Source organism: Dermacentor variabilis, chromosome 6, assembly GCF_050947875.1.
Source record: "Dermacentor variabilis isolate Ectoservices chromosome 6, ASM5094787v1, whole genome shotgun sequence".
NCBI classification, from domain to species: domain Eukaryota; kingdom Metazoa; phylum Arthropoda; class Arachnida; order Ixodida; family Ixodidae; genus Dermacentor; species Dermacentor variabilis.
The window spans coordinates 18550428-18575236 of NC_134573.1; the positions used below are offsets into that span (position 1 = coordinate 18550428).

The 24809-nt window shown below is 44.5% G+C and overlaps 1 protein-coding gene across 1 annotated transcript in view; it reads left to right on the top strand.

Moving 5' to 3' along the window:
* The first annotated feature begins 251 nt into the window (after positions 1–251).
* Positions 252–24809, top strand: part of scu (hydroxysteroid 17-beta dehydrogenase 10) — a 39394-nt gene continuing 14836 nt past the window's right edge. The window contains exons 1-3 of the mRNA XM_075694862.1: positions 252–389; positions 8325–8489; positions 12872–13036. Coding sequence (XP_075550977.1) covers positions 363–389; positions 8325–8489; positions 12872–13036 — 357 coding nt within the window. The 5' untranslated portion in view covers positions 252–362. The remainder of the gene's footprint in view (positions 390–8324; positions 8490–12871; positions 13037–24809) is intronic.

Here is a 24809-nt window from a genome sequence, read left to right on the forward strand (position 1 = left end):
CGGAAACGTATATGGAGGGGCTTTACTATGGCCGTAGCAGACACGAGACGACGCGGTTATTTTGCGACCCTGCACAAAACAGCGGGAGATAAAGCAGTGAGGCTTCTTACTGTCTAGGCAGCGTTCGACTATTTTTTGTTCTACAACTCCTTTATCTGATTTTTTTGGTGTGACTGTGATCGGCGCCAACCAAGAATTTATTACCATCATCATCATGCGTCATCCGCTACTGCTCGTCTGCTCTCTCCTTTCCCGACTCGGGTAGGGTGGCCTTACTCGGGTGTGCACTACGCATGTTTACGGTTGGTCGCCAACTCGGGACCTGTTTCTACGAATTGGCACGTTGACTTTTCCTCAAAGGCATGTCTGCTGCTGTTAGGACTGTCAAGGTAAAGAAAACTGTCCCCTCACAGAAGCTCGACAGGTATCTAAAAACCCGTATGCTGCATCTCCGACAAGTCCGTCCGTGCCGGCCGCAAGAGGCCCCCTAATCGAGAGAGTGTCCATTTCTCAAGCTTTCCCAATATGTGCCCTCGTGCTTATCTTGGCGTACGCTAGTCGAGCGGCTGTAGTGCGTAATGGTTAGCAACACGCACTGGCAAATATATGTCTGCGTTTTATTTCGGCCGCATGATGTGCCGACGGAACGCGCAAGAAGGAACGCACTAAGCACAGCTCAACGCAGGGAGGAAACCACCTTTGAAGACGGGAGGTATTGGCGCTAGCTTTGTACGCACGCAACGATACAACACACCTACAGTTGCGGAATGGGTGTGCATAAATGCGTTTACGAAAATTTGTTTTCGCGGCTTCCTATTCACTTGACGAGAGTGCTTCAATTATAACCGGATTTTATCAAAAGGTGATATATGACCAGTAGCGTATATTGTTTGCAGTTTTGGGATACCCTGAATACATTTTTGTTGTGCGATTAATTGTTTAACATTGATTGTTTTAACATCTGCTTTATCAGAATGTATTTGGTAAAGAAATCGAAGAGTGTATATAAACGCGCCATGCAACTTCTTCCATGAAATTACGCAAACACATAGCAGGCTTTCTTAAGTGCCAGAAAAAAAAAAAAAAGCTGCAATGTCGTTTCTGAAGATGCTCAACTTCAAATACGATTTTGCCTTGAAATGAATGCTTGAAGATTTGCATAATTGGTTGCAGTTTGTATATGTATAAGTGCCATTAAAGTTTATAATTTATCCTAGTGCTCTAAGATATATTTAGATTAGGTCAATTCCAACAACTTTGAATAATATATGCCACTGATGGCAACTGTCTTTGATGTAACACTTCCTAAAAACCTGTTTTAGTTACGTCTGAGTCATTTAATCAAGCAGCTTTAAAACTGGTATTTAGAAACTGGCAGCACCACAGCAAAACTAGCTGTGGTCAAAAACCAGACATGTAGAAGCACTAGTTGAAATATAGTCACTGTGTGGTGATGTTCTCAAAGCAGAAATGCAGGAACGGTGCCAGAAAGTATTAATAAAAACGTTTATTGGGTGAACTTATGCCCAGGAAGCAAGCAACATTGAATCAGTAGCAGTGAGCACAGTTGGCCATCATTAAATCAGAACTGCAGTACTGGCTGTTGGCCATTTGTTATTCATCACGATGTAGAAAGTTCTTGAGAGCCTCTGTAAAGCATGGCCGAGGTTTGTGAGAAAGTTGGAAATGTTACATTAAAGACACGCTCAGAAGGGCAATAACAGCTGAGGTTGAAAAACATACTGCTATTTATACATGATGCAAAAAGTTCTCTACGACCCTCGTAAGGCATGGTGAAAGTTCGTCGAGGAGATCACACTCAGGGTGACAACAGCATATCTTCGAGGCTCATTGATATTTGGAACAACTTTCACTTCAAAACCTGAAATGATAAGACCATGCATCAGTAGTGATAAGAAAGAGAAGCAAAATAACAAAGTATAGCAAGCACATCATCATATGCAGTGAAAACAGGAATTTAAGGTAGTTACTTCCATATTCTTTGAAGGCCCGAGCATGCCCTTGTGGCCTTGTCATCAAGGTGCAGTGGCATTGTAGCTAAGCTGGGAAAAAAAAAAAAGAGTATCAGAAAATAATTTATTCTGAAGAGCTGCACGCAGTATAGCTAGCTCTGTGCTGTAGGTGAAGTCACAGCTCATTTATCTTTCAATGGCAGAAGTTGAATAAACTTTCGTTTTCTTTTTTTTGGAAGCCTGGAAATTGAAAGCACATCAAAAGAAACTTTTAATAATGGTTGTGTTTTATTACTTCTGTTATTTCTGGAGTCTTGTCTGTAATGTTCGTACTTGGTGTGTGACTACGTTATTTTCCTTTCTCTCAATTTCTCTTTTTTTTTTTTTCAAATTATCTTCCCCCTCGTTTTCCCTCTTTTCAATAAAAGAAGCTGGGCATTATGTCCCCCTTTTAGGAGACGATGGCTAGCCTGCTCTCTCTTTGTGGGGTTTTATATACGCTTGCATGATTAATAATAATAGCCCTGATCATATTGTAACAAGAGTTTTAATTGAATCTGTGTATACTTGTTGTGAAGTTCATGCCACATGATAGACATGAGTATCATGTGACATAGGTGTCTGGAAGGAATGTATTTTGCGAGCCCTTATATACGATACATAAAGGTGGCCAGCACAGATTGAGTTGTGACTTGTCATCCTGTCAAATGTGTTATGAGAAAAGTATAATTGTCATCCTCACAATTCGTTCTAAGTGGATACAACTTTTGAAGTCACTGGCTACAAATTGTAAATTGCAATATGTGTCATAAATTACTTAGTTGAATGAATTAAACTTTATTAATTCGTCAGATATCCATTTTGATTTGTTGTGCTAAATGTCATGGGTGATCTTCAAAGGAATACCATCGCTTGACCACTCGTAGCTCACCTGGTATGGAGTTTTTTTTTTGTTTTTTTCTTGTGTTAGCAGAATGTTTAAAGTTTGTATCCCTCAGTAAAACACTTAAGCAATAAAGGCAATGCACATCTGACTGCACGTTGCATATTGCTTGCAAGCATGAACCCCAGTTTTGCAAGGTTCGGATTCTGTGCAGAAGCAAAGCAACTTCTGTACACAAGCTTTTGGAAGCCTTTCATGACAGGAAAAGGCGTACAGACTGCATCAGTGACTCTTGTTAGGCGACTTGTTAGGCGATTTCGAGGCGACACGTTTCTTTCTTTAATATAATTTTTTAGAAAAATGTTTTTCTTTACCGTGATGAAACTGTGCACATGTGAATTTTATTGCATGTTGTTCTGGGCATCTAGGGAGACTGTAATAAGTCACCTGTGAGTGTAGCACCCTTGGCACCTGGTCTTGTGTTCTTTGTGCTTGTATTATTTGCGCTGCAATGGCATGACCAAGTATTCACCAACTAACCCAAGAGTAAGTTAGTTTAAATTGCTTCAACGAGCCTCGTCTATTTCTAACGCATTCTTTTTTGCTACTGTGGTGACCATCACACAGAACAATGGCACCAGTGTTCTTGAGGCAGCCGCGACAAGTGCACACTTTACCAAAGCCTAAAGTCATGCCCCGCCAGCCGAGCACTCTCTGCCATCCCTGCTGTCCTTTCTTCTTCCAAAGAGCCCAGCTTTGCTTAATAAACTCTTTACCCTGCTCATTTTCAAATAGACTCCAGAAAATCCACTTAGCTTGGAGCCCACCACTACTTTGAAAAATGGTTTGTGTCATGATGGGAGTATTCTAGATGACATCACATGAGAAACCATTCATGTTGATCACCTGAACACATCACTCACCTGTTCTATGTAGAGTGGGCAAGCATGGGGTAAATGCATGGAGAGGCATGACTCTGATTGGCAGGGATATGAAATCTTTAAAATTCATTTATAGAATTCAAAGTTTGCATCAGGAATTTAAGGTTGAACATAGTATAACTGCAATGGGAAAAGTGATGTAGGCGTAGGCTTTCAGACACGCAAGGGATTGGCCAGTTAAGATGGGAGAAATACATGATGAAGACACATGTCAGGCGATGTCTGTACAAAAGGCATCCAGGCTCTGTACAACCCAGCTCCATCATAGTGGAGATTATGAATAAATGTCAGCTTTGCTAACCGATAAGCACTCATGTGCCCTGTGATGGCTGCAGCATTCAGGCAGCACACATGCCTCGGGGGGTCATTTGCCCAATCTGAACAAACGTTGTGCTGGACCTCGGCACATTCCTGGAAGGCTTGGTTGTGCTTGATCCTCGCCAGTGTGCAGGGCTCTGTGTACACCAATGGAAACACCTATGCACCAATGGAAACAGGACAAAGCTGTACTGCTAAAATGCAAAGATTAAGGTGTAAGCATTGTGTGTGTGTTATTTTACGTGTTCTGTGCGAGTCTTCTGTAAGTTCTGTAAAATCCTAGTTGAAGCAAATACAGTTTAAAGGGTTATGAAGAAATATTAGAGAAATTAAAGGCTTTGACTGTTTGTGGTTGAATTAAGATGTTGCAACTGTGGTGAAAAGCTTTTCTTTGGACTATTTACTTCTCAAATTACTTTCCACATACAATAGAAACGCACAGTTGTTCTGCAGTGTCAGGGAGCTAAACGACTGTGCTGCCGCTCTGTTTGTTGAATCACACTTGTATGTTGAATGGATGAACCTGTAGATGGGAGGAATGCAAGGAGACAGATGGGTACACCCAGTGCAGCATCACCATTTCATGTAGCCTGAGCACGAGCAAACAGGAAGGCCAGGGAGGCCACTTGGATGGCAAGGCCCCAAGCAACAGTTTCTACACAAAACAAAGTAGATTGGCTTCAAATACGTGCATTTAAATTAAGAAAATAAACCTTGTTGTAAGCTTAATCCAGTCTCCTGAATGTCACTCGCTTCATCTCAACAGTGAGAGAACCTCCGACAGGCATTACAATGTGGCACCCCTGTCTTAAGTCACCAGCAGTCGTCACTTTCCTATGCAGCCTACTATTAAAGAAGCCAACAGTTGCTAAAAACAAAGACAGCAAGGGGTCACCTTAAAAAAAAAAGCTGAACTTGTCATTTTTGCATTTGTGAACGAGAAAGACAGTTGCTTTTGATTATGCACTGTTATGCAAAGGGACAACTTGAAACTGGTCACACAGAGCAGTTATAGTTTCAGAGTTGCCCCTGTGCATAACAGCGTGCAACCAAAAACAGCTGGCCCCATCTCCAGCCCTACAGTGGCATCTAGTGTGCAGAAAGTATAACTGTAGCCTGTTTCTGGGATGCTAGTCTGCGGCCATTCATCGCGAGAGTAAATGTGGGGAGATCTCGCTTCATGACGGCTGGCAGTGGCAGAGAGCTGTCTTTGCCAGCTGGTTTGTATTTCAACACTTCTGTGACTCTTGCTCACTGGGCCAATTGATTGTCAACGACACTTTTGCTCTTTGAGTAAACTCGGCCCTTTTTCACTTGACACCTTCTTGCTGGCGCATCGTCTGGTGCACCAGCAACCTTGAGTTCACCATTTTCAGACAGTGCTGTGCGAGCGTGCTGTTGCCTCCTCCAAAATGTGCGTCCATGTGCCACTGCTCTCCAAGCCATGCTGCAAACCCTGTCTATACTTTCAAGTGGTCAAGGTAGCCTGGTTGGTTAGCGTGTCCAACGTTAAATTGGATGAGCTTGTCCCCAGTCTTCTTGCCGTTTTAGTGGTACTGGCCGTTGGCCTAGTTGGTGCATGTCGGAACTTTCTGCTTTACCGTTTTTCCACATCATACTTCTTGCCTACTTCAAAGTGTCTTACCACATCCAACTAGCCAAATTTGCATTCTAATTCTCACTGTTTGTGAATTACCAGGTTACCTTAAGTGTAAACATGACAAGTCGGGTTGGTGGCACCATCTCGTGGCCCAAAGCTCATTTAGACAAACATTGAGCTATTATTGCAGTGACCAGGCATATTTTACTTTGCTGCTGGCATAAATTTTTGGCTGCAGTGTAGTCGTAAACATGTTGCCTTCCTAAATGTTTTTTCAACATGAACTCATGAAGCATGAAAACATGTTTGTAATACATTGTGGTTAGTCCAAGCATCACAAGATGTTACTACTAGTGTCCGATAACCTAGTGTTATGTAAATGCCATTACGCAAACACCATTGCACATACCAGAATACTGGACACGCTAAAAGTTTGTACTTACAGAGTTGCATGAGTTCAACTTCCAGTGTTGTTGGTGGGCAAGGTCTTGCTTTTTATGCTAGCGGCACATGACAGCTATGTCACAGGTACGCGCGAAGCATCCCTCTGGCACAGCCACCTCTTGACCACAAGGGTAGCCAATCTCTGGCAGTTGTCTTAGCAAGCTTTGCGTCAGCCTGAAGTGCACGGCATAAGGAACCATGATAAAGAAAGACGTACACTGACCAAGTAAAACTTGCTTAAAAGACAAGATGTTTCGGCTTCCATACGGAAACCTTGTTCACAATGGGGCGAAAAAGATTGAAATGCCTACTTAAATAGGTTCTAAGCATGTGGCGCAAGCACTGCGTGTAAGATGGGGGGGGAGGGTTCCTTTGTTTCGATTGAGCATGTGTTCTGTAGATTGTATCTCGAGAGACTCCAGGTACATATGTGACTTCCAGTTTCTTTCCTGGCTGATTAGACTAGATTTCATCCAGTCAATATTGTGCGTAGTCGTTGGTGCATGCTCTGCTAAAGTATTTGAAGCCACGCTTCTCTTATCCACATTGTTTTGATGCGAATAAGAGAAGAATGACGTTGAGGTGGCTCACGTTCCTGCGCGCAAACTGAGGCACGCACTTGTTAGAGGGAAGGACAAGCTACCGAAGGAAGCCTTTCCTGGTGTTGTTTACAAAATCCCGCGCGGATTGCGATTGCATCTACATAGGGGAGATGGGCAACTTTAAACAGCAGCTGCGCCAACATCAAAACAATGTGTATAAGAGAAGAGTGGCTTCAAATGCTTTGGCAGAGCACACAGCAATGACCACACACAATATTGACTGGATGAAATCTAGTCTAATCAGCCTAGAAAGAAACTGGAAGTTACGTCTCTTCCTGGAGTCTCTCGAGATACAATCTACAGAACGCACACTCAATCAAAACAAAGGAACCCTCTCCCTGTCTTACGCGCGGTGCTTGCGCCACATGCTAAAACCTATTTAAGTAGGCACTTCAACTTTTTTTTTGCCCCATTGTGAACAAGGCTTCTGCACGGAGGCTAAAACCTCTTGTCTTTTAAATAAGGTTTACTTGGTCAGTGTACGTCTTTCTTTGTCATGTATTATCCCGACAAGACGGGCTTCTGTCGAACTCTCGGTTATATAAGGAACCAAAACCTGCAGAATGTTGCGTCGCGCTCCCTGTTGCACAACAGTCTGAGGATGCTTCTTGTACAGTTCCACTGTGTGCCGGCAGTGTTCGATATCAAAGTATGTCTGTTTTCTGGTAACACTGCGGTGGCTGTTTCATGGGGTGTGCCATCACACACTTGTCCGACCGCTCACACTTTGCCAGTGCCTGGTGGCGCGAGTTACATTTTTAGTGAGAAATCTCCAGTAAAACCACCTTTGTTTTCCAAGTGTTTGTTTGTGTTTGTCTATATATCATTGGCACAATCAAATTGACGATGGCCATTAATAGCGATACTGCAGGTTCAACTGGAAAGCACCAAAGACTGTAGTTACTGTAAAACAACATGATGTATGCAATGTTCTGCTAATTGAGATATGGAAGTACTTGACTTGCTGTTTATTTTTATTCTGTTCGTTTGTGTGCATGACCTCAACTTTGGCGTGACTGCTCGCTTCCTTCATAGTTAGCTAAACCTTGAGCCGCTATTGTGATGTACACCACAAAGATGGGACAAAGAGGACACGACCAAGTGCTGAACCATTCTTTTATTGCTTGTCCACTCTTTATTTGCATATATAAATGTATGTGCTGTGGTGTCTTGCCTTTTGCGTCCCACCTTTGCACTGTTTTCTCACCGTAAGCCACGGACTACCAATCAACCCAGGTGAATACAATTCTGCTGAAGCCCCTCATGGGAAATTCCACTGGTCATTCATGAAGGTGCTAAGTGTGTCTTCAAGTGAGTTCCCAGATTTTAAAAATCCAGATCAGCTTTAGGAAGACAAAGTACTTAGCAGCAGGCCACAGGACATGTCCATTCTGATCATTCCTCAAGGGTGGAGAAAGAGGCTGAGCTGGCTAGAATGGGCCAACATAAAGCAAGCTTCTTGATTCAGAGAAAGACCAACGGTCTTTTCGCGACTCTTGTGTTTGTGTTGTTGTTGTTCGCATTTGCTGTAGCTTTAGTGCGACATGCCTTCTCCCTCTGCAGGGTCTTGTGACCTTGGTGACTGGTGGTGCATCCGGGCTCGGCAAGGCAACTGCAGCACGGCTTGCCTGCCAAGGTGCACAGGTGGCTATTTTCGACCTGCCCACCTCCAAGGGAGAGGATGTTGCCAAAGAAGTTGGCAATGGCTGCATTTTCACACCAGGCAATGTATGTGATTAAGAATACACCAAACCTTGTTGATTGTGACAGAACATTTGAAACAGGGCAGGGAACTGAACACACAAGCATGCCATGGCCAGCTATGATGCAAATAAGACACTGTAACCGAAATTCAGACATGGATTTTTAAAACGAAGCTTTCCTTGCGTCTTCCTTTGACTTTACCACTGCTGCTGCTGCTGCAGCAAGAACACCGCGTTGGGGGGAGTCAGAGCGTGTGTATACATTACAGGAGTGAGTCAGAGAGGAAAGGCGACACTAGAAACGCGTTTTCACCCCGCTTCGGATGTGTACAATGCCCTCTGGCGCTCCCTGGCTGTCGTCACGTTAGCCTCTTGACAGCTGTAATTATCCGTGACTCCCCTCGGAAGCATTGAAGAAACTGCAGCGCTTCCCTTTCTACTAATGTGCGGGTCCCGAGGGGACGTGGCTAGAACTGTAGGAAGGAGGGAGGAGAAAAGGCAGTTCCCATACAAGGGAGCAGGGAAGATGATGTGAAAAGGCAAGGATACCCTACTACTATACGACGGCGGTTGCGGGGAAAGTGGATAAGCTTAAGTTCAAGGTACGGTACAGTACGTTGATGCTATTTCTGAAAAATAAACACCATGCAAATATGTCAAGCGGACTGACTAGACAGGGTGTGCAGAAGCAGAGCCACATTATTTAAAGTGCACTGCAAGGTCCAGGTGACACTACGCGAGCAGTCGACCATCAAATCAACACTTCTGTGGCCGCCGCATTAGCTTTGCAGCTATGGCATTGCTAGAGGTCCTGAATTTCATCCCAATCACGGCAGCCACATTTCGGCGGGGGCGAAATAGAAAATGCAAGTGCACTTAGGTTTTGAGACACATTGAAGAAAATCACGGTGTAAAAATTAATCCGGAGTCCACCACTACGGCGTGCCTCATAATCTGATTGTGGTTTTGGCGCGTAGAGCCTCGTAATCCAATTCAAGTTTAATACTTCTGCAGCAATGTGATGTGCCATGTGAGGCAATGACTATGCTCAACCCTCTCGGAGGTTATCAAGTATGGCGCACAACAACGCGTCAAGAAAACACCTCTCCCTGTGTGCGCTGTGTATTATGCAGACGAATAGCGGTGGTACATGCAAGGTAATGTTTAACATCAACTCACCACTCTCATGTTAGACTATACATTGAAGAAATTAAGCCTTAGCCATCGACATCACCACTAATAATCGTCAATCAAAGCATCCAGCACGGAACGCTTCACTTACATTGATTCCCACAGTGCATGGGACCTGCATAATTTTTTGTCCTTGTCAGTGGCCACAGTGGACAACCAAACATTCATTTTATCCAACACAAAGGTGTGCAGGATCACTGTGTCCAGCCAAAGTTTTGAGTCCTTGCCTAACCTGCTAAAGTACTTGTGGCTTGGAATCAACATGCTTGAGCCACATGCCAGGCTGCTTTAGCCTAGCACGCTGATCTAGCCAGTTTAGAATGAAAGAAAGCTATGCAAGTTCGCGGTACAGAAAGGATACTGGCTCTCAATTGAACAGCAGCACTAACCTGTCAGTCATAGACATGCGAGGACACTTGTAAATGATACAACAGTTTAAGCACAACAGTTCTTTACACTAGGCACTCGAGGGCTGAATCACAGACATGTCACTGTTATCAGTGGTACTACCACCACAGCTCAACCAAAAGGTGCACATTTCTGTTCCTTTGTCTGAATAGAACGTTGCTGCCTGCAAATTTGGTAGTACATTTGCAATCGCAACAGTACATCAAGAGTTTAGACAATGTTCCATTGGTCAGCAATTGTTTGTGCTCAGTTAATCTCCGATTAATCTTGGGGATGGCAACTGCACCACTCATTTAACAGTTCTTGGATTACGTTGGATTTGCAGCCTTTGGAGTGAACTGTGCCAAACAACAAAATTGTGCAGGATTAGAACAGCAATAATGTGAGTTGCAGCTGTAAACAGAGTGACACTTTCAGTCCATTAACAGCCACAATAATCCACCTGTTAGGGGTAGTACAAGGTACTCGAAAAGAGATGGGCATGGCCGGAGCCTGTTATGGGACATGCACATGTTGCTGCTATGCAGCACTGTACCTTGTCGCAGTAGTAAGCACGGATATGCCAAATTATTGTTAATTTCAAAGTGCTGTCACAATCTCATAACAACTATGCGCATTTTGCAACTTTGTATACAAATTTTGCTAGGCACACAATGAATGTATTTCTCAGAGCATGCCTGTACTCCACTCTCCCAGCCTGCATGCAGTTGCAGCCACTTGTGTTCTTCAGCTTGAATTCAGTTTGCCCAACAAGGCACCACTTTGAGCATAGCAATACAAACAGTCAACAAATTCAGCTGCTGTTTATGCCTTTCTCTCTTTCATTATTACACATTCTTTTGATTACAATATATCAAAATATATTACAATACATGACTGCAATACATGAAAGAACCAAACAACTCTAAGACTAAATCTTAGGCCGGTTTGGTTCAATGAAGTGTCCTGTTAGTTTCAAGCTAGTTGCCGACTGTACTATGCTTGCATTGGACTATTTTTACATAACATTATATACCCAATTTTGGCTAGAGTGAAATACTGTGCGAAATTGCAGTGTTTTCACAAGGTTTGACTGTACAAGACCAAAGGTACCTGCGAACATTAACTCATTGGCTGCCAAAGCCGGCAAACTGCTGAATGTAAGACAAGAGTTGAAGCCAAGTGAGAAGTATTAATCGCTGGTTTAAAAAGCTATTCGTGGGTGCTGCGGCAGCACATATACACTGGACAAATTTATAGATGCTATCAGTAGATGACACCATGTGTCCACGTCAGGGTGGGTTCGATGCTTTGAATTTTTAGTTGATATTAGTAGGACATTTGCAAATAGGAACATGCTTTGATACCTAGGCACTTTAAAGCAGCGCAGTATTTCCCACACCAGATTCCGCCAAACCCTGGCAAAGAAAATGCATTGTGGCAGTGCTAAGTGTGTGGTGCAATGCAGCAAGAGAGAGTTTGAAATGTGCAATTCTGCTCTCCAAATGGCAGAGTGTTTCAAGCTTTTCCACATAAAAATTGATCTGACTGCCAGCTAGGGTTCTGAATGCTTCTCAATATTGGAAATAACACTTATTTGTTGCATGTTTTCAGTGTAGAACATTATATAACGAATGAAACAGTGGAAGTTTGTGTAGTGTGCATATAGGGCAAAAGTATTGGGAATGGAAGGCCACGCGTTGCGCATATTTGGCTGCCAGTAAGTTAATGTACATTCTGTGCCAGCAGTAGTGCTGGAAAAGCCAGTTCTAAGTGTTATTGAGTCTTTTTCGGGGGGGGGGGGGGGGTTGACACGGATGTATGTACAAATGTTCCAATAGAGGTGTAACATGGTGTTCCTAACACGGAATGACAAATGTGATGGCAAAGTGTCCAAGGGGAGTTGATCACACCAGTGAGGAAGGGCAGTTGTGCTGTTATGATTAGGGGAACTAGAGCTGATATTCTAATTGACATTAAGGGGAAAATATGGAGCTGGGCAGGCTATGTAATGCATAGGATGGATAACCGGTGGATCATTAGAGTTACAGAATGGGTGCCAAGAGGAGGGAAGCACACTCGAGGACTGCAGGAAACTAGGTGGGGTGATGAAATTGGGAGATATGCAGGTGCAAGTTGGAATCGGTTGGCGCCGGACAGGGGTAATTGGAGATTGCAGGGAGAGGCCTTTGTTCTGCAGTGGACATAAATAGGCTGATAATGATGATTATTAGAGGAAAGGGGCAATGTTGGACAGGATGATTAAGTGGGAAACCCTCGTCAGCATGCTTGAGCCCAGAGCAGTGGGCAATGTGAACATGAAATTGTTCAGGTGCCTGATGGTGGTGCAACCGATCGTTCAAATAAGCCAGCCTGCAGTGTAGTCCGTGACGGCATTAAAAAAAAAAAAAGTGACAGGTGTTTTCGCATTTCGCCCCCATCGAAATGTGGCCACCGTGCGTCACAGCATCAAATGGCTGGCTGTACAGTAAAGGGCGAAATGTGTGTAAAACCCCGAAATATTGCCAAATGCTCTCTTTTGGCAATGGGAGTAATTGCCTTGGCCAGAGCATAGCTCATGCGTGCGACACAACACTTGATTTCGAAATTCCAATTTTACTAGCTACCCTGCATCTACATTATAATATTCCAAGGGTGTGTACTGATGGTTGCAGCTGACTGCCAGTTAACCTGTCTCAAGTGGCAGCTGATGTTGCAGCCATGGCAGCACAGAGCCTCAGTGTTCCTCGTTTATACTACTTGTTTCTTCGAGTTTCAAAGCAAGACCAGTCAAACAACTTTCACTGAGTGACATTCTCCCTTTGCCAGGTCACATCTGAGGATGATGTTCGAAAAGCATTGGCCACCATTAAGGAAAAGTTCAAGCGCCTGGATGTCGCCGTGAGCTGTGCTGGTATCGGTGTAGCCTTTAAAACATACAACTTCAACAAGGACTTGCCTCATGCCCTGGAAGACTTCACCAAAGTGGTTATGGTGAGCTTTGCAAAGTGCTGCTATTATAGGCACGAGAATGTGCCAGTAATAAAATACAAAGGAAGAATGCTTGAAGGGAAAATGAATAAGAATGAAAGAATGAATACCTTAAATGAATAGCTTGTGCAAATTTACTAGAAGGAATGACACCTCATGTAAGTGCTGTCTGTATTTTGGTGCAACACAGCTGAATAATATTTCTTGAGTGCTTTGCTGTGATGCAAACATATATTTTGCATCTCTGGGTGTGCATAAACAGTAGATAGTAGTGATTGCATTCATTTGTATCTTTATGTGTTTGTCCTTTTAACACTAAACAAATTCTCTGTAGTAAGCGAATACCAGTCAAATTGTATGGGACAAAACGCTCTGTTCTGCACAAACCCCAATAACAATTGCAAAATGGGACAGAACTTGCACTGTGCATACCATGATTGTGCTCTGTGTAGTGCATGTTCCATACCGTTTACTGACAAAAATAATCACGAAACATGTCTTGATGCTGAGCAATTCTATTCTGAATGTTTGCCAGCCTCTGGCAATCACGAGATGGCTCTTACGTTGTTAACCTGTCAACAACACATTGTCTCCACAGAAGCACTTAAGCACACCAAGAATGTACTACAGGGGCTGTCCCACAGGTTCTCAGCCTAACAGAGAAGGCATTTGTGCGCACCGACGACCAACTCGCTTTTCCAGTGCAGGCATGGTTCAAAACTTGTGCCACAATAGCTTTTGCATGCTGGCAGTGGTGGCCACCAGCAAGTGCTTGTGCATGCAGCCAAAGTATTTCTGCTTCCCTTTCTTGCCTCGTGTCCCGTTTTGTTGCGCAATTTTTATCAATGCATTCACATCAACTCACACAGCTGTCAACCTCATCAAAATGAAGAACTTAAACGCATGTGCAGCGACTAAATTCTTGTCATGGAAGGGGCTGAGAATACCTAGCTAGGATCTATGTGGACGTGGTGTGGGAAAGGACCAAAGTGCGCTGAATGTGACCCCTGATGTGAGAACACAAGAAAACATCAGCTGTGTGCAAGGTTGACTCAGCATCTTGGGGTTGACGTGGAAAACCACAGTTTTATTTTATTTATACATACTCCAACCCTAAGAGGGTTATCGCAGGAATGGGGTACAAAAATCAATATCAAAGGTGCCACACACACACCAAAACACTAGTGCAAAGAAATATGTTGAAGAGAACAAAATAATAATAATAATAGTGATAGTAAAAAAAATTTTAATATATAATACATGGTCCTAGGAATCATGGGCATCAACCAGTGATTGCCTTAACAGAATTATTAAATGTCAATTTTTGTATGTTAGGGAGAAGCTGGTTCCACATTTCACTGGATCAAGGAAAAAGCTATATTTTAATTTATCAGTCCGAGCGTAGAGGTGTTATATATAGAGGGCGAAAATTCCATGTGTTAGACGCTTTAGCAAACTTGATGTATTCCAAAGATGAGCAATGTTCAGAGTTAACAGTGGTGTAAAACAGTTTAACGCTTTCTACACGATGCCGATCTAATAGCGAAGAGAGGTTCATGGAGGGAAACTTAGAAGAGGGGGATAAGTCCTTGTCGTAACGCCGGTATATAAATTGAATAAGTTTTTTTGGGGGGCGGGATAGATTCGAGTTTTTTAATGTTGGATTTCAGATATGGATTCCAAATGGCACACCCGTAATCCAAGATGGGTCACACTAGGGTTTTAAAAGTGAGCAATTTTGTTTCTTTAGGGGTTGAGCGCATAGGACGCTTTAGGTAACCTAGACGTGCTAGAGCTTTAGAACAGGTTGCTTCAATATGTTTGGACCAGAAGAAATTGTGTGTGAATAGAATGCCAAGGTACTTATAACGAGAAACGTTTCCCAGAGGAATAGTACCATTGGAACAACAAGGAAGGCGCAGCTGTGTAGCACGTGTCGAGAAGGACATAGAGACAGTTTTGCAAAAATTTATGTTCATCTGCCACTCATTACACCAAGTACAAAAGTTGGAAAATGATTTATTCAGAATGACATGATCTTCATGACTGGTAATTGTGTGATAGATAATGTAGTAACCGCCGTAAAAACAGATTTTAGTTGATAGCATGTTGTTAGGTGGGTCATTTACGTACAGGAGGAAGAGAAGTGGGCCTAAAACTGGACCTTGCGGAACACCAGAGGTAACGGCCACCATAGGCGATTTTGCGGAATTGAAACAAACATATTGCGACCTATCTGAGAGAAAACTAGAGATCCAGGTAACTAGGCTAGTGTTATTTAAAATACTCTTTAGTTTATGTAAAAGCTTGGAATGTACAACTGTATCAAAGGCTTTAGAAAAGTCTATGAATATGGCATTGATTGGAAAGCCTAGGTCAAGTGTGTGGCAGATGTCATGAGCAAATTCAGATGTTTGCGTAATGGTGCTGAGGCCACTGTGAAATCCGTGCTGGAAGACTTAAAATATTGTTGGCTTCAATAAACTCAATAATATGTTTGTAGACGACATGTTCTAAAAGTTTACTGCAACTAGAGGCTAAGGAAATCGGTCTGTAGTTGAATAGTTCTTGTTTACTCCCAGACTTGTGCAAAGGAATAACTTTTGCAACTTTCCACGCTGGTGGAACGGTACTTGTTTGGAAGGATTTATTAAATATCACTGTAAGAAACCTGTTGGACCAGAAAGCATACTGTATGAGAAAGGAATTATAAATTAATGTTATCAAAACCGCAACCCTTTTTAGAATATAAGTTTAAAACAAAGTCTAAGACACCTGATATAGATACTTAGGTTATTAATAGCAAGCTGTGATTCTGAACTAAAAGGAGGTATTTCGAAGGTGTCTGCAGATAAGACTGACTGAAAATACGAGTTGAAAGCAATTGCATTAACATGAGGATCATTATTGGAAACATCTTTTATTATGAAGGATTGAGATGTTGCTTTACCAGTCGAGATCACATCCCAAAATTTTTTAGGATTTGATTTTAGCAAACTAGGTAAAGTGATGGTGTAGAAGAAACCTCTGGCTGCTTTAGTTTTTAGTTGAAGTTCGTCCTTAATAGTCTGAAACAGTGTGGTTGCAAGAGAGTCACCAGTGTGTCTTTGTCACGTAAGTCTAGCAAGGCGGTGAGAAAGGTAAAGCATCTCTCTAGTACGTTAACGTTTGTTTTCTTGCTTTCTGTCAAAGTGGGCTACGTGATACACTGAGTACGACCATTTGTTCCGAGGCCTATTCAGTGCCGGAAATGTCTCAAGATAGGACACGTGAACGCTGCTTGTACTAGAAGCAAGGCCACCTGCTCGCGCTGCGGCGGAGAGCATGATACCACCGACTGTGAGGCGTCCTCATTTAAATGTCCCAACTGTACTGGCTCTCACGAAGCAACTTCGAAGGAATGCCCGAAGATGAAACAAGAGGTTCATATTTTTCGAAAAATGGCAAGAGACCAATCTTCATGTAAAGAGGCTGCTTAATCTGTTCGCCAAAGTGACCAACGCTCGCGACAGAAGCATCACAAAACCATTTCAGGAGAACTACATAGCGTGGCACAGGCACCACGACCACCTCTGCTTGTGCATGCATCGAGGACGTTAACGGCATCTACTGATAATTCAAGGTCAATGACAGCACGCGGCAAACATTCACCTCCGCCGGCTTATACAGACACGGAATGGCCTTTGCTGCCCTCTAGGCCGACGGCCATGCCAGCAGGCCCTAGTGGTCCTCTGCGCCATGAAGCCAAGAATTATAGGGCCTATGAAACTGGTGACACTACGGGCAAGCAAGGAGATGAACACAATGAGAAGGAGAGTGTACAGAAAATGCTGAAGCACCTGGCAGAGTCAGTGCGCGCGATTCCCAAGAATCCGGCCGCTAAAGCTGCCCTGCAAGTGCTCGCCGTGCTGGAGTTGCTTATTGCAGCTCTTTATGTGCTATAATGTTCTAATGTCTCCATGTAGTAAATGCTGAATGTTGGATATCCCTTGTGAAAAAGCTGCACAGCTCCTAATGAAGTGTTGCAAGTCTGCTCTGCATGACTCCTGGCAATGTGTGCATCGGGTATAAGTCTTCGCAATCGTAGCTTGTCTGGGTTTGTGCCATTTCTCAAGTATGTGTGGTGTGTATGCAGCGTTGGCCATAACCTTATTAAAAAAAACCTGCATGAAGCGGAAGATCCAAGACTGAGATGAAGATGTGCCTCAGCCAACAGTCTGGGAACCCACATTCCCTTCCCTCCTAATCCCCATCAGTGGCCTAGAGCCGTCCCCTTCCTTAAAATAAAGGCTTCATTCATTCATTCATTTGCTATAAAGCTTTTGTTTGGCGCTTGTGCTGATCACGCAGGGGAGGCCCTCACACCAGCTTTGTCCTAATGCCTTTATTTTTAAGTTCACTCGAATTGGTGACTACAGACTTGATACGGAACCCGATAGTGGCTTCATGGATATTTGTGAATGTTAACATCAGAGTGTTGAACTTGCTTTCACCGTTGCGCATCCCTCATCGCACCTTTATGTCCCCCTTCCCCTGTGCAGAGTAGCAGGCTAGAGCACGTTAGCTCAGGCCGACCTCTCTGCCTTCTTTCAATTAAATTATCTCTCTCTTTTCTTGGTTTTGAGCGGAACCGACGCATGTGCATACGGCAGCATCGAGCAGAGAATGTGACATGCACAAGGTATCTGTTAGACATGTCCTACACGGGTGCTGAAAGATACATGGGATGTCCAGGAACAAACTGTAGCTAATGTGGTAATTCAGCTATTCTAAAGCTATACCTTTCCTGCAGAAGGAGCAGACCATCACTAGTGACTATCGTGGTGTTGTCCTGACTCATCAGCAGAACTAAATGATACAGTATGCTTTGAAGAGGGGTGCACCGGAACATCCTTTCACAATGCTACTGCTGCTGTGTCCCATGGATTGGCTGCGTTTCACTACATTCTGCACCATGACAATATGCTGATCCCACATGCTATGGAAATCTAGGCAAATCTTTCATTGGGTTAGTGAGGAATGCTACTGTCCTTCAGCAACCATTTCCAAGTATAGAGCACACAACCAAAAGGGACACATTTCCACAGGGAACACCTCGCCCATCGTAAACTTGTGGTATTGCAACATGCGGATGATGACGAAGGAATGATGACAATCGAAAGACCGTACAGTGAGACCTTGTTACTACAAACACCACATTAACGAATTTTTCACAAATCCCCTGCTGACTTCTTATAGTTTCAATGTAAAAATATTTCAGTGCTACGAACTTCATAATACCGAACATTTCAGAATAATGATCATTATTCATTTTTCCTGCGATGATAACAATGCCTCAGTACTACGAACTAATATTCCGAAATCTGGGGTTTCTTATATTTCTATGTATCCGTCATGGCAGCCAAAAACAGTAGGCTAGCAAACAACAAGGCGCAGAGAGCGGACATCGCTGGCAATGGTTTCGGAAAACCTGAGACGGCACCCAAGAAAAAAAAGAATGCGGGCGAGCGGAGGTGACAACGCATTAGGTTTTGCGAGCATATGCTCTGCCGAGAAAAAGAGATGCATATCTTCCTTCTTTCATCCTTCTTTCTGCCCATGCCTCTTTCTTTCGCCCTTCTTTCATCAGTATAACCTCCCTTACTCGGCAGATTCTGCACCCTTTGGGCTGCAACTTTCCTCACAGGGTGCGGTTCCATGCTGTGCTAACGTTCGCCGATGATGTCGGTGTTTCCAACCGTCTTTGAGCTTAACCCTCGATGCGCCTAGGTATCCTCTGTTGTTGCTGCTGCTGCCACCCCACCTTTCTCTCCCTTCCCCCTTGTGGATGGATGGATGTTATGAACGTCCCCTTTGGAACGGGGCGGTGGGTTGCACCACCAAGCTCTTGCTATTATACTGCCTAATGTCCTACCTAGGTTAAACAATAAAAGATGAAAGAAGAAGAAACACTGTGAACTACCACGCCCAAATTTTCTGATCCCCTATTGCGAACTGTGCTTTTGTACATCTCCGTCTTTTGTCGTTTCCCTACTTTTCTTCCACCAATCCTCCAATCGCCTCTTACTTGTGCAGTGCAGTTGAGGTGTCCTCTATTGAGAGACAGTTACCGCGCTGCACTTAACCCCACCTTTCACCCCCAGCCGAGGATCTCTCTTTGAGGTCGTACTAGCTACATGCACTATGAAATGTAATCTCTGTACTCGCGGGGATGCCACATGGTCGCACTTTGCATTTTCCAGATGGTGTCGTTTGCACACTCTTGCACTTTGACATACTAGTTAGGTGTCTGCCTCGAGCGAGACAGTTTCAGTGTCCACAACAAGAAATGTGAAAAACAAACAAAAGGCAAACGTTGCGCTTTGAAGGTGACATGGAGGTACATTTTCGTCGGTAGTTTTCTTGGCACCAGCGTCTGTTCTGCGTGCGTCACTCTTATTATACAATGCTTTGGTGGTGTGTGGCAGTGGGATCTGCAGAAAATAGCAACAGCATGTGCCAACAGTGACGTTTTTGTGGATAGCTGGTGTTGTCACAAGCCTTCACAAGTCCTCTTGGGGGTTTACTAAACCGCAGAGCAGCTGGCTCCTGGAAAACGCATCCATCGGGGTTGGCTCGCGAGCAGGGAAGAGAAGTGCGGGTTTTTTGTTCTTTTTGGGCTCGACTCACCCTTGCCCTCGACCAACTACCTACATGTGGCATTATTCCCTCTTCTGAACAAAATCATCGTCTCGATGCTGAAAAATAGGCGTAAGCAATAAAAACAAACGAAAGAATAAAAATAACTCAATGCATACAAAGTACAAAAAAGAAAAAGGGACGTGCCACTGGCACAGTCAATGAACACAGAGGCAAGCTGGTGAAGATAAATGAAGAGCAGAAACAAAGAAGGGTGAATAAACGAAAAAGAAATTGTGAATGCACAGCGTACGGCTTCATGCGCACAACATGAACTATATCCGAGCTCGGTTGTCTTTGTGTCTGGGTCCGTGTCTGCGATGTTGTGTCCGGGACCACTTCATAGTTAACATCACTGACGCGGCGTAGTACTTTGTACGAACCAAAATATCGGCTCACCAACTTTTTAGAGAGGCCACGGTGGCGAACAGGGGTCCACACCCAAACTTGGTGTCCAGGGTTGTAGGACACGTCCCTATGGTGGATGTTGTAGCTTCATGCATCCATCTGCTGCCGCTGGCTGATGTGCAGCCGCACGAGCTATTGAGTTTCATTGGTGTCAGTTGTCAAGTTGCCGGCGCCTTGACATGGCAGTGTAGCATCCAACATCGTCTGGATTTCGCGACCGTAGAGGAGGCGAAATGGTGTGAATCGCGCCATCTCTTGCATGGCGCTGTTATACAAGAAAGTCACATAAGGGAAGATCTGATCCCATGTTTTGTGTTGAACGTCAGTGTACATGTAGATCATGTCTGTGATCATCTTATCCAGTTGCTTGGTAAGTCCGTTGGTCTGTGGATGATACGCAGTCGTTGTTCGATGCCTGGTGTTGCTTAATTCGAAAACTTCATAAGGTGGGCTGTGAATGCTGTCCCTCTGTCTGTTATGACAGTGGAGGGAGCACCGTGACGCAGTACGATGTGGCGCATGAAGAATTGCTTTACCTCTGAAGCCATGGCTCAAGGGATCGCCTGCGTCTCAGCATAGCATGTTAAATAATCAGTCATGACGATCACGCATTTGTTGCCATCGGCAAAAAGAGAAAATGGTCCGAAAATGTCCATGCCGACTTGGTCGAAAGGCATGTGAGATGCTGCGATTGGCTGAAGGAAGCCAGGCGGCTTAACGGACGGTGTATTTCGGCCCTGGCATTCACGACAGCCTTTAACGCACTGTTTGACGTTTGCCGAAAGCCCAGGCCAATGGTACATCTCACTTACTCTAGCGAGTGTTCGTGAGAAGCCTAAATGGCCAGACGTGGGTTGGTCATGGCAAGCGAAGAGGACGTCGTCTCGCATGTCTCTTGGAACCACCAGAAGGCAGGCACGGCTGTTTGAACGGGCATTCTTCTTATACAGCACATTGTCTCGTGGACAGATGGCGTGGTATGGCTGTGCAATGGGCCTATAAATGATAGATGATCGGTTGAATCTCAGCGTCGTCACGCTGCCGTCTGATCAAGTCCGATGAACTAATGGTGCCCAGGAAGCCGTCATCATCCTCTGTTTCCTGACTGACAGGATCAATGGGTGTGCGAGACAGTGCATCAGCATCTTCGTATCAGCAACTTATAAATGATAGTGGCGTCAAATTTCTGCAGCCGCAAGCTCCATCGTGCCAGTCGTCCTGAAGGGTTGTGCATGCTTGCCAACCAACAGAGGGCATGGTGGTCCTTCACTACTTTGAAGGGATGACCATAGAGGTAGGAGTGAAACTTGATAATCGCCCACACGACTGCGAGGCACTCTTTCTCTGTAGTCGAATAATTCACCTCAGTGTGGGACTGTGAACAGCTGGCATAGGCTATAACTCTTTCCACTCCATCTTGACGCTGGATGAGCACTGCACTAAGGCCAATGCTACTGGCATCGGTATGCACCTCTGTATCAGCATCATTGTCAAAATGTGCAAGAACGGGTGCTGCCTGTTGCTCATCATGCCAGACAAATGGTGTGTCGTCCCTTGCAACGCGAGTCGGAGGCTCCACTATCTTTGAAAAGCCCTTAATAAACTGGCAGTAGTAAGTGCACAAACCCAGGAAGCACCGGATGGCCTTCTTATCAGCAGGAGCTGGAAACGCAGCCACAGCAGCAAGCTTGTCTGGATCGTGTCGGACCCCTTTGGCGCTTACTACGGGCTCAAGGAACTTGAGCTCTTCATAACTGAAGTGGCATTTTTCCGGCTTAAGTGGGAGGTCTGCCGATTGGATGGCTTCTAGCATACTCCATGGGCAATGAAGATGCTGCTCGAACATTTCAGAAAATATGACCACGCCATCAAGTTACACAAGACAAGTCTGCCACTTCAGTCCAGTGAGGACAGTGTCCATCATTCGCTGGAAAGTAGCCGAGGCTGAATACAAGCCGAAAGGAAGGACTCGGAATTCGTAGAGACCATTTGGAGTCACAAGGGCTGTTTTCTCGCAGTCTCGTTCATCTACCTCGATTTGCCAGTAGCCAATTTTTAAACAGAGAGAAGAAAAATAGTGGGCGCATCGTAGCCTATCTAGTGAGTCGTTGATACGTGGCAGTAGGTACACGTCCTTTTTAGTCACATTATTAAGCTTCCGGTAGTTGACACAGAAGCGGAACATTACGTCTTTCTTTTTGACAAGAACGACCGGAGACAACCACAAGATGTTAGATGGTTCAACGCCATAGTCAAGCATCTCCCAGACTTGCGTTCTTTTGCTGACGCGCAGTAAGGCTGCTGCTGTATCGGGCTTGCGTCCTCGAATGTGATGATTCTGTATCTAGTGATGGGAGTCTGGCGTACCATTGAAGAACTCACGAAGCAGGTCCGGAATTCATGCAAGAGCTCGCACAGTACTGTCTGGCTATCGGTGGACAGTTCAGAAGTGATGTCGATATGACCCAGAGACGTGCGTGCTGTCTCCACTACTTCCGACATGAAACAGTTGTTAACATTTGTTACTTCGTCGGCAAACGCTATCGAAGTGCCATGGAAAAGATGTCGATGCTCGTTGCTAAAGTTGGTTACAAGCAATTGTGATTGGCCATCACGAAGCTGCATAACACTTCTAGCCACACAAACACCTTGCTTCAGGAGGTGTTCCAAATTAGTTTGGGCCTCCACTTCGCCATCGCATAAGCTACAGCATATGACGTCGACGAGGACACTGGCTTGTGGAGGAAGCGTTACACTGTCTCCAGAAACACGGAAGTAGTATGTCGGCACGCTGTTGATCGTCCTGCATGCCGAATGCTCGGTCGGCTGAGAATGTGATATGACACCCTTGAAGATTAATAATAGCGCCATACTCCTGCAGGAAGTCAACGCCAAAAATAATGTCGAGGGAGAATTCGTGTAAGACTACAAATGTTTCAGATTCTACAAATGTAGATCCTTGAATATCAACTCTAGTCGTGCAAGCGCCCAGTGGGGTAACGACGTGGCTGCCAGCCATCCGAATTTGTGAGTTATACCAGGGCATAATTACTTTCTTAAGCTGTGTTGCCATTTTCCCGCTTAATATAGAGTAGTCTGCGCCAGTGTCCACTAAAGCACTAACGGCATAACCGTCAATAGTCACTGCTATATCGAGAGAAAGCCAGTTGTCCCGTTCAGCTGCAGGTGGTATCAAATCAGGAGCTATCCGTGTCTGCGTCGATCGGGGGTCTTCAGCACTTTGATCGTCAGTGACCTCAGCCCCAAAGATCGCTTTAGTTAGTTTTCTCGGCGGGGACTGGGTGACCGCACGGTAGAATACCACTGGGGCGGAGGTGAAAATCATCTCGGAGACGGTGACCGCGACTGCCGCCCGGCAGGCCGTGGGAAGCGCTCCTGTGAGAGGTAGTGCTTCACTTCACTTCACTTCACTTTATTACCTTAAAGGCCCCCAGGATTGGGGGTATTACATAAGGGGTGGGTAGCTATTAAAATAAATTATATACACAAGGGAAAGATGTTTAGGTACAAGTTTGCTCGCTGGTAAATATGTTAATTATACAGTTCAAAAACGTCGATGGGCAGGTGATTGCGGCGATGTCGTGTGGAAGGCCGTTCCAGTCCGAGGCTGAACGTGGGAAGAATGATGTGGCAAACGTGGTAGTGTGCGTACGTGGACGGGCGACTTGAAAGGGATGACCAATGCGGAGAGAAATGCGTGCAGGAGGGCTGATGTAGGGTGGATGATGGAGTGAGCTGTAAAAAAACCTATGAAATAAGTACATAGTAGCGATACGACGCCGACAAGTCAGGCTTGTTAAGCCGGATTCTGCTTTTAACGATGATATACTGACATTATATGAATAGCATGAATGGATGAATCTTGTGGCACGATTCTGCACTGATTCTAGACAGTTTGTTAGATATTTTTGGTTAGGGCTCCAGATGGCAGAGGCATATTCCAGCTTAGAGCGTACGAGTGACTTGTATGCAAGCAATCTTAGGTTTGGTGGCGCTAGACGTAGATGACGTTTTAGGAAACCAAGGCTTCTGTTAGCAGATGATATCACTCTAGTGACATGCGCGTTCCAGGTTAGATCGTTAGACAACGTTACGCCTAGGTATTTGTAAGACTGTGTTAATGCTATCGTGACGTGCGAAATTGTATAAGGGAACAGGAGAGGATTACGTTTTCGATGAAATGACATGAGTTTGCATTTATCGGGGTTTAGTTCCATGAGCCATTGGTTACACCAGTCCTGGACGCAAGTTAAATCTCTTTGAAGAGTTAGTTGATCAGAGGGGTTACTGATTGTGCGATAGATAACACAGTCATCGGCAAAGATGCGAATGTTACAGGAGACCTGTGTTGGTAGGTCGTTAATATATATTAAATATAGAAGGGGACCAAGAACTGATCCTTGCGGGACGCCTGATGTTACTGCAAGAGACCTAGAGGTTTGATTATTAACGTGAACAAATTGGGTACGGTTTGCCAGAAATTCTTTTATCCACTGCAGTATGTTATGATGCAAATTTAACCAAGAAAGTTTTAGTAGCAAGCGCTCGTGGGGAACCTTGTCGAAGGCTTTCGCGAAATCTAGGAAGATTGAGTCAGTTTGAAGGTTAGAATCAAGGGCCATGTGCAGGTCATGGACAAAAATAGCTAATTGCGTTTCACAAGATAGGT